At 44.4% G+C, this 10,451-nt stretch overlaps 1 protein-coding gene across 1 annotated transcript in view; it reads right to left on the bottom strand.

Moving 5' to 3' along the window:
- Positions 1 to 2,013: 2,013 nt before the first annotated feature.
- LOC147008011 (uncharacterized) overlaps positions 2,014 to 10,451 on the bottom strand; it is a 75,850-nt gene continuing 67,412 nt past the window's right edge. The window contains 3 exon segments of the mRNA XM_085865967.1: positions 2,014 to 3,046; positions 4,880 to 4,942; positions 5,018 to 5,163. Of these exon segments, the coding sequence (XP_085722093.1) occupies positions 2,082 to 3,046; positions 4,880 to 4,942; positions 5,018 to 5,163 (1,174 nt within the window). The 3' untranslated portion in view covers positions 2,014 to 2,081.

The raw sequence follows: 10,451 nt of genomic DNA, 5'->3' as shown, positions 1-10,451 counted from the left end.
GGTGGGTCACCATTTACAGGTGGTGGGTCACCATTAATAGATGGTCGGTCACCATTTACAGGTGGTGGGTCACCATTTATAGGTGGTGGGTCACCATTAATAGGTGGTCAGTCACCATTTATAGGAGGTCTGTCACCATTTACAGGTGGTCGGTCACCATTTATAGGTGGTCGGTCACCATTTATAGGTGGTGGGTCACCATTTATAGGTGGTGGGTCACCATTAATAGGTGGTCTGTCACCATTTACAGGTGGTCGGTCATCATTTATAGGTGGTCGGTCACCATTTACAGGTGGTGGGTCACCATTTATAGGTGGTGGGTCACCATTAATAGGTGGTCGGTCACCATTTATAGGAGGTCGGTCACCATTTATAGGTGGTCGGTCACCATTTATAGGAGGTCGGTCACCATTTATAGGAGGTCTGTCACCATTTACAGGTGGTCGGTCACCATTTATAGGTGGTCAGTCACCATTTACAGGTGACTGGTCATTTCTTATTACCGCATCAGTTTGTTCATCTCTAACTCTTAGTTCCTCCTTTGTGAATATTTTCCCTTGGACGATCTTGTTTTTCTTTGAGTTCAGTGTTGCCTGATTAAAATTAACTTTATCAGGGCATCGACTTCAGAATATCTGTTCCCAGGTGTTCACACTTCCTTTTCTCACACCTTTTTGTTTGGAATATCCCATTGCCCATATTAAGGTCTATTTTTCCTTCTTTGTCCAGTATTTCATTTTTATGCTGATTCTCTCTCCTTGGGTCATCCGATTTTTGTGTCCCATTGCTTGTTGTCTTGCTTTGTCAGTTATTTCCTTTATTCTTTCCTGAGAGAAGTATCTTCCCTCATTGATGCTGTTGAATTGAATTTCGGTCATGGAACACCTTCGGCCTTGGCTGACAGCTTTGTTTGCTTCAATTGGTTCATGAATCTTTCTCCTCCAACGTAAGTCCCCCATGCTTCGTGTGTGGAATACACTTTGCAGTGGAGGATGATTTCCTTCTCCTCTGAGCTCACGCTCTGTTGATTTATTTTTCTCTGATTTTCTGGAACCGAGTGGTTGGTTGTGGAATAGGCGACACCTTTTTTTGCTTTGGTGAAGACAACTGTCCTCTCATGAGGCAGGGATTCTCCTCCTCACTGGAGAAGGTGCAGTCATTATCCTTTTCAGCACACATTCCGGCTGCTCGGTGTGGCCACACAGACTTCGGCCTGAGCCAAGCAGGAGTCTGTGTCCCTTTCGTCACTTTCTGTGACTGATTGTCATTGTTTATTTTTTATTTTTTTGGACACCAAGTCAAAGCTCGTGTAAGACTGAATACACAGAACATATAACAAGGCAGGAAACAAGAGGGGTGGGAGAGGGAGGCACAAAATAGTGGGGAACAAAGACAATGGGAGATTCGTGGAAGGGAGAAGGGTGCGGCGGGGTTCACGGCGTAAACAAGATGGTACTACAGGGACTTTCAGGAAGAAAACCAGGGAATTTGAAGGAAGTAAGTTTAGGGTGGATTAACCTGGGTAGAAAAAAATCAAGATTTTGGATGGGGGAAGATCAGAGATGGTGGTGAACAGCTGTTTTAAAGGCCTGGAAGGAGAAGTGGGATTAAAGAGAGTGTTGGGAGTTTGTTCCAAAGGTGGGAAAAAAGTGGAATGAAAGAGTGAAGGTGAGCAGTGATTCGTGATTTTGGAAGTTTTACCAGTTGGGGGTTTTTGGTGGACCTTGAGCTCCCTGTGGAAATATAGGGGGGAGCAGATCACAGACACAGGAAGGCGGGGGGGACAGAGGAGAGGAGGTGGCATATTTTTGTTGCAGTCAGCGATTTTGCTTTCCCAAGAGGCTGAAGGACCTCAGCTGCTTGATTGGGTTTGACGATGACACTCAGAGGAGTCGTACCAAGAAGGTATATGCCAGTGTTGTGTTTCTGCCTCCTCGTTTGCTTAATAAATAGACATCGTTCGGAAACACTTACAGGGGGGGGGTATCCACAACAAAACTGTTCGCACCAGTGTGAGTTTGTTTATGTTTATTCAAGGATGACTACTCATGATAAAAAAAACTTCCAAAACACAGAAAACTTTACGGTTTCTCCCCAGTGTGAGTTCGTTTCTGGATTTTCAAGGTTGATAAGTCACGAAAATCCTGAAAACACACAGAACACGTGTATGGATTCTCCCCAGTGCGAGTTTTTTTGTGGATATTCAAGTGTGATGAATGACCAAAATCCTTCGAACACACAGAACACGTGTACGATTTCTCCCCAGTGTGGGTTCGTTTGTGTCTATTCAAGGTTGATGAATTACTAAAATCCTTAAAACACACCGAACACTTGTACGGTTTCTCCCCAGTGTGAGTTCGCTTGTGTCGATTCAAGTGTGATGAATTATTAAAATTCTTTGAACACACAGAACATTTGTGTGGTTTCTCCCCAGTGTGAGTTCGTTTGTGTCTATTCAAGTGTGATAATTGATTAAAATCCTTCGAACACACAGAACACTTGAACGGTTTCTCCCCAGTGTGGGTTCGCTTGTGGATTTCCAAGGTTGATAAGTCATTAAAATCCTTAAAACACACCGAACACGTGTACGGTTTCTGCCCAGTGTGAATTCGTTTGTGTCTATTCAAGTGTGATGAATAACTAAAATCCTTAAAACACACAGAACACGTGTACGGTTTCTCCCCAGTGTGAGTTCGTTTGTGTCTATTCAAGTGTGATGAATTATTAAAATCCTTCGAACACACAGAACATTTGTGTGGTTTCTCCCCAGTGTGAGTTCGTTTGTGTCTATTCAAGTGTGATAATTGACTAAAATCCTTCGAACACACAGAACATTCGTACGGTTTCTCCCCAGTGTGAGTTCGTTTGTGTCTATTCAAGTGTGTTGAATGACTAAAATCCTTCGAACACACTGAACACTTGTACGGTTTCTTCCCAGTGTGAGTTCGTTTGTTGTTCTGCCGTTGGTTGGGATGATTATTGAAATGATCCACTTCGTTGAAGAACTGTGCAGAGTTGGTGAACGAAACGGTTTTCATTTGTTTCTCTGCAAAGAAAAAGGAACTGCCATAACCAATTAGGCCATCATGTGTTTACTGCAAGGAATTGTGGGATATTATCAGTGTTAGGTTAATTCAATGTGGGCGACATTCGACTGATTAAGCGGTTCCAGAGAAAACATTATTTAATATTATTTTTCAATCCAATATGGCTGTCAAGCCATGCGACCTATCAATTATTCCTTCACGAACTTGTCCACCCACGACTTGAGGAACATTTGTGTGAAGTTTCCCCTCGATCTGTCCAGCCGTTCTGGAGAAGATTTTTGGAGGTTATTGTGAAATCCAAAATGGCTGCCAAACTGTGTGACCTATGATTTTATATGTGTGAACCTTTTGTTCCTCATGGATAGGTGGTCATACAAGTAAAGTTTCACCACGATCTGTTCAGCCACTTCAGAGAGGAATATTTTTGAAGGTGTTTTCTTTTTTTGAAACAATATGGCTGCCGAATCACGTGAACGATGACGTCATCGATTTTTTTTGTCTGTGATCAGAAACATCAAATGGTTGTGGATGGATGAGGATGAAACTATGTTGAAGATCCAGATACGAGACTTTATCAAGTGGCTCTTCACCATTGATGGGGCGAACAACGATATGTAGCACGATATCTCAAAACGTTGTGGACGAGTTATGACAAAACGAGGTGGATGAGTTGGGTCGATGACAAGAACAAGCCGATTAGATTTTGGTTCAGGTCTGAATCCAGATCCGGCGTATCAGTGGGATACAAAATATAAACTGTTCATCCTGGCGGAGGCATGCGTTCCACTGAGTGCTGCTCCAGTTATAATTCAACTTCCTCCTATAGGATAGGGGAAGACTGATTGATGTGGAGGAGATGTTTCAACAATGAGACCCCCTTTTTTCATGGTACCACAGTGTTTCTCAGACCCCGAAGAGTACGAAACCATAATTTAGGTTTGTTTTTTGGTTTTTTTCCTCCTGCACTCACAATTTCCAAAATGTCCGAGCTGTATCAGTGTCTGAGTTGTATCAATGTCCAAGCTGTATCAGTGTCCAAGCTGTATGAATGTCCGACCTGTATCAATGTCCGAGCTGTATCAATGTCTGACCTGTATCAATGTCTGACCTGTATCAGTGTCCGAGTTGTATCAGTGTCCGAGCTGTATCAATGTCTGAGTTGTATCAATGTTCAAGCTGTATCAGTGTCCAAGCTGTATGAATGTCCAAACTACATCAATGTTTGAGCTGTGTCGATGTCCGACCTGTATCAATGTCCGAGCTGTATCAATGTCTGACCTGTATCAATGTTCGACCTGTATCAATGTCCGAGCTGTATCAATGTCCAATCTGTATCAATGTCTGACCTGTATCAATGTCTGACCTGTATCAATGTCTGAGCTGTATCAATGTCTGAGCTGTATCAATGTCCGAGCTGTATCAATGTCCGAACTTCTTCTCGGATCCGGCTGGGACTTTGGGAATGACATTTTGCATCAGTAAAGGGAATAAAAAGTACGTGGCATTGACATGACACCTTGACCTAATTTTTCAGGTCATGACCCAATTATAGAGTTTAACATTTTTCACAGTTTTTTAAAAACATTTTTTTTCTTAATTCATTCTTTATCCCTGAATGTTGATGGTCAAGGTCGAATGGCAGTCGAAACAAACATTTGCCATCACTGGATCATGAGCCCAGGGTCAGTCATGGGCGATCACCTGGGGTAAGATGGAGGAAGCCAGGGTAGGCTTACCTTGGCGATCGCAGATACCTTGTTGTTATTATTATAATTATCATGATAAACAATAAACTACTGTGTGAACATGAAGAATGAGTTTGTGGTTCAAACCTTCGTATGGAGCGAACGAATCATCAACGACGTCGGACTCGACCTTCACTTTCACAACAGAATCTGAAACACAAACAATCCATGAAAACTAAACATCCAGGAACCACAAGATGTCGGTTCGGAGTGAACGTCACGTACCGGGTCCGGACTCCTCATCCTCGGGTGAACCGACCATGGACCCGCGGTTTGAGGGATCATCGTCTCGGATCGACCGTGTTTCCTCCATCGAAGCCCCTCGTGGATCCCAGGGTGTTCGTTTTGTGATCTTCACCGGAGAGATCTCGGATCATCGTGACTGGAGGAGACTGGAAGGAACACGAGTTCTCTCTCTGAATTGTGTTACGAGAAAAACGACAACACGATTAAAATTCAAAATAATGATGAGATTAATATTACAACTCAGAAGTCAAAACCTGAATAACAATATGAAGTGGAGATCCAGACTCTAGTCACTAACGTCATCAGAGGCAACAGAACCGTCCTTCTTACATCACTTCCGGTTTCCGTTAACGTGCTTTGTAATGTGCCGAGTTTGTGTCTCATATTTCATGTTATTCTGTCCTCACGATGCGGGACTCGTACAGATAGACATGGAGATAAACACTGTCCCACACGTTAAGCATTCACAAGATAGAAATCAAACACAATCGTGTTTATACACCGCACAGCGTTAAATATTCACATTCGCAAGATATAAATCAAACTCAATAGTGTTTATACACCGCACAGCGTTTAACATTCACAAGCAAGATATAAATCAAACCCAATCGTGTTGAAACACCGTCTTCACGGTCCGTGACGTCATCGACCTCTCACGCTCGGCATGGCCCGTGACGTCATGAACCTCTCACGCTCAACAAATTGAGAGACGAAGACAATTTCTTGTTCCAATGAATGGAAAATTAAAATAAATTAATTTTATGTGTTTGATCAAACAGAAGATTGTTGTTGTTTGTCATTGTCTCCCCACCGTCTCCGCGGCCACCATCTCCCTGGCCACCGTCTCCACGGCCACCATCTCCCTGGCCACCGTCTCCGCTACCCGGTCACTCGGCCACCGTCTCCGTAGCCAGTAAAATATTCTCTTTGAGTTGTCGCTCCTCTGGTGAAAATTTTGTCTCAATCCGACAAGCACTTGCTGAGAAAAACACGACAATTCTGTGCGGACAAACAGACAGACAACAAACAAACAAATAAACAACAAACAAACAAACAAACGCCCCCAAATGTAATACCCTCTCGTTTGACGAGGGTAACAAGTGGACGATGAGTAATTTAAAAGTGAATTTGTTTGAACCCACACGACGCACAAGTCCAAGGATTCGCTGATCGTGAGGAACAGGAATCCCGGCCGACCAATCAAGTTGATCTTTGGAGGAAAGGGTGTGGGGAGGGGCACGGTTTTGGGATGGGGGTGTTAAAAATTTATGTAACTAGTACGTGCACGTTAAAAAAAAAATTATAAAAAAGTATTCAAACCGCGAGCAACAAACAACAACCACACAGGCCGTTTCTTCGCTCTCGCGTGCCCGTAGTGCGATGCCCGGAACTTTGCATATTATTCACAGTTACGATTATTCACAATTTAGTTTTAATACCCAATTATTCAATTAGCGCCAACGTATTGTACCTTTTCGCAATGTAGTGGCAAGGAAAAACAAAAAGAGAAGAGAAGAGAGCGAAAAAAGTTACTTCCTGGTTCAGAGCATACCAGCACTCTGGTGTTACCGAAATTTATGCACCGTCTCATATGAAAACGATCATAACTTGGGGCATTGTGTTTATCATTCTATAAATGCGCATAAGAAATCGAGAAATTATTAGAATACACGAAGTCATCACTCTCCGGAAGCCCGTACGTTGTAACCCGTAATGGGGAACGCGGCTGAGGTTCCCTTCCCCATCGGCCACGCCCACGCAACAACGTGTCTTGTCATTGGTTTGGTAAATAAATGGCCATAACTTGGGAAGCACTTGTCCGATTAATATCAAACCTTGAAAAGGCACATCCTCAGGTCCCCAGCAATATATCTGGCAAGTTTCAATTAGATCGGACCAGTGGTTGTCGAGAAACAGCGGTCACAGACACACACACACACACACACACACACACACACACACACACACACACACACACACACACACACACACACACATTGCTGGAATTATAGATAGATATTTTAGGGGGTGTTTGGTCTCGCGTAACGGAGTGTAACGTGAGTGCGGTGTCAGATTTTCGTAAAAATACCGTCACATGGTGTTTGAATGTCCCCAAATCAGGTAAATTAAAGGCAGGACACAAACAAGTTCACAGAGATTTATTTATTTTTGATGATCAAAATGTTTGTATTATTTTGGTGTTCTGTTGTCTTCTCATCTTGATATAATTATTAATTTTACTGAGTTTTATATCCTTTCATGAATTATAATTCTTTCTGGCATACAATGTTTAGTTTGGTTAATTGGTAGCCATGACGGCAGAGTGAGTGACAGTAACATTCTTTAAAAAAAAATTAATCATCGGAGTTCCCCTGCAAGGAACTTCAATGCAAAACGAGACGTTACACCCATCAAGTTTACGCAATGGTTGCCAACGTATGGTTGTCTGTGCAAAACCAAGTTTGTAAAATTATTGTGCCTTGTGTGACCGATATATTTGTTTGATTCACTGGCATGATGTTGTTATTGGAACAATAGTGCAGTGGATTAAAGAAAAATCGTTCAGATTGTGAAAAAAGTGTGAAATTTGGCATACATGTCCATTTTTATATGTTCTTTCATATAAGAGCAGGACACAGCTGATCAGAATACATTTACGGCCGCCATCTTGAATTCCAAAATGGCCACTACCGAAAATAATCTTTTACAATATCTCGGGCACCAAGAGATTTAGCAAAATGAATAAAGAGTCTAATCCAATGTTTCCACACACAAGGAATCCAATAATACACTTAAAATGCTCCATTTTCAGTCTTTCTGCTTTAAAATGACATATACACTGTCCCAAGTATAGTTCATCTGGTCTCGATACAGTTCTGGCTTCAATCTGTATGATAACATGTTCCTGCACAATGGAAAATTTCAGTGCATGGGAGAGATGCACAGAAACATTTGCATGGTGGTCTGCATTGCCTTTTTGCAGCTGCATTTTATCAGCTCTGTGCAGGATTTGACCGCCTCAGCAACTGCTGTCCAGAAAGGTATCCACTGTTCAATGGCGTTCTTCGTCCATCCCCAGTCGCATGGGCTTGGTAACTGCTGCCGAGACATCAGCGCTTGACCCCAGATGTGTCCTGCCTGGTATGTCGACCTCTTGATATTGCTACGGCTGTGGAAATTCGCATTACACTATAAAGGGCCCTCAGGTGAGATATCTCCATAGGTACACGTGTAGTTAGCCCAAACCCGTTGTATAGAGGGAATTTATGTGATCCATTCGGGCTGCGATCCTCCTGTTAGTCGTTTTTCTTTCCCTATCTTTGATTTCAAACGAACAAAAACTGCCAAGGATGCTGGTGGGCTTTTCCCGCCATTCTTCCCCGTGCTTGGTGTGAGGGAAGAGGGGAACGGCGGCTCGCCGCCGATTGGTGGATGGACAACATGAGGCAGTCGGGGTGAGGGAACGCCCCTTTTAAAGAACCCTCTCGAAGGAGGGTGGAGCCGAAAACAGGGCGGAGTGAAGGGCGGAGCCCCGCGCTTTTAAAGTCAGACACGGGTGGGGCGCGTTGTCTACCCCTTCCTGCTCGCTCTCCCTCTTCCTGCGTTCTCTCCCTCTTCCTGTGCTCTCTCCCTCTTCCTGCAGTCTCCCTCTTCCGCTTGCTCTCTCCCTGACTCGTGAAACTCGCTTCCGTCCGAAGTCGTTGTTGGGTCATCGCCGAGCTGTGTTGTCGTGGTCGAGTGTCTCTGCATCGGTGTGGAGCAAGTGGAGCTCGCGGAGCCCGAGGAGCTCGTTGAAGTCGAACTGTGTCGTCGTCGAGCCTGGTCGAGTCGGCAATGGAGGACGGCGAAGGAGACGGAGCTCGGAGTGGAGGTCGTGGGAGGAGGACTCGATGGCCACACCTAGGGAAGTCCTTTCTTTTCTTTGGGTTTGTGTAAATGACTGTGGGTGGCGCCTGTCCGACAATTAGAACTGTTTAAGTGTTGCCGTGTGTACGCGTGTTCGGTTTTAACTCTTCTTTCGCTTTATATGCGCATTTTGATTATTGTGACTGCAAATACGTGCCTTCCGTGCTGGTCTGTGTGAATTAAACGCGCTTGTGTGAACTTGTTCCCCGTTTCGCTGCGTCCTTTCCTTTGTTTGACTCTCCATCCTGCTTCACGTAAGGGGTTCGTAGTGGGTTCAACATCCGGGTAATTAATCGGAACCGTCAAGGCCGACGATAACACCGCTAGGTTATCACTGCAGCACGGAACGGACCGCTAAAGCGGTTCGTGTCCGGAGTTGGCCTGTGGCGTTGTACGATCGCCCGGTCGACCAATCGCGCAGGTACTTTGGTATATCGAATTTGGCGAGCAACCCGATCCTGCGAGGGTGGGCAATTGGAACGATCGTTGTGAGGTTAAACCCCCACCCGTGACTAGCTCCCGGCGTTGTTCCGAGAGGGTCACGACTGAATTATCTCGTCCAGTGGGCGACGTGCCGCGATTTGAGTTACGTGGCCGTTCGCACGCCGGTGGGTGCGAATTCGCAACAATATGTTCCGTGAGGGCTGCCTTTGTGGGGGGTAGGCGATCTATATATCTTTCTATCGTGAACAGAAGCCTCCTATCCTGATTCACCTCGGTGCATTCACTAGTTCTATCATAAAGACGAATGAGGAACCTTTCCAGTTGACACACATTCTCATCTGAGACTGATGAAGGCTCTTGGGATAAACTCAAGAAAGTGTCCATTACATCAGGGAAATTGGTCCAGATGTCCCAAGCGGTTTTCTTCCCAATACCACTGAATGTCGACGACGTGTCACAGCCAGTGAAGGCATGGAAGAACAGAAGAGCTTTGGCCTTATTTTCACCAAGACTGTTTGCAATCGTGTGAGCCGGTATTAACCTGTCGTGTTTCTTGACTCCATATGCATTATGCAACCCATAGTTTGTCAAGGGATAAAGCGTGAAATATGTCAATTGCAAGGACAACAACGTCAGTGTCGACTGACCTGATCAGGATTCTGTGGTGGCCATTTTGTGCACAATGGAGAGCATGCAAGAATAACCTCGTATCAGCTTCTTTATGGTTGCATGGAGCTTGAGAAGATTCTATGTTGTACTCTTGGGAAGAGATGACATTGGCATCTTGTGTGTTATTTAGCTAATTCTCTTGTGTGGATAACTTAGCGATGCACTGTGACAGGTAACAATGATACAGCTCACTCTTATTTTGGTCCATGCGAAGAAAGCTCTGCCAGTTCTGCGGAATTGGCGTAGAATTTGTGACAATAATGCGGCTCCCCCTTCCCCTCCTCTTTCTCGTTGAACTTTTCAAACTGTTGTCAATATACCGATCCCATATAACATCCAGACGTTTTGTGTTTTGCAGATTTCTCAGTACATAAGGCAAGAACACATTTTCAGC

Source organism: Eptatretus burgeri, chromosome 22 (assembly GCF_056783735.1).
Source record: "Eptatretus burgeri isolate ZD-2024b chromosome 22, Ebu_testis_v1, whole genome shotgun sequence".
In the NCBI taxonomy this organism is placed as follows: domain Eukaryota; kingdom Metazoa; phylum Chordata; class Myxini; order Myxiniformes; family Myxinidae; genus Eptatretus; species Eptatretus burgeri.
This window is presented reverse-complemented; position numbering and strand designations above follow the sequence as displayed.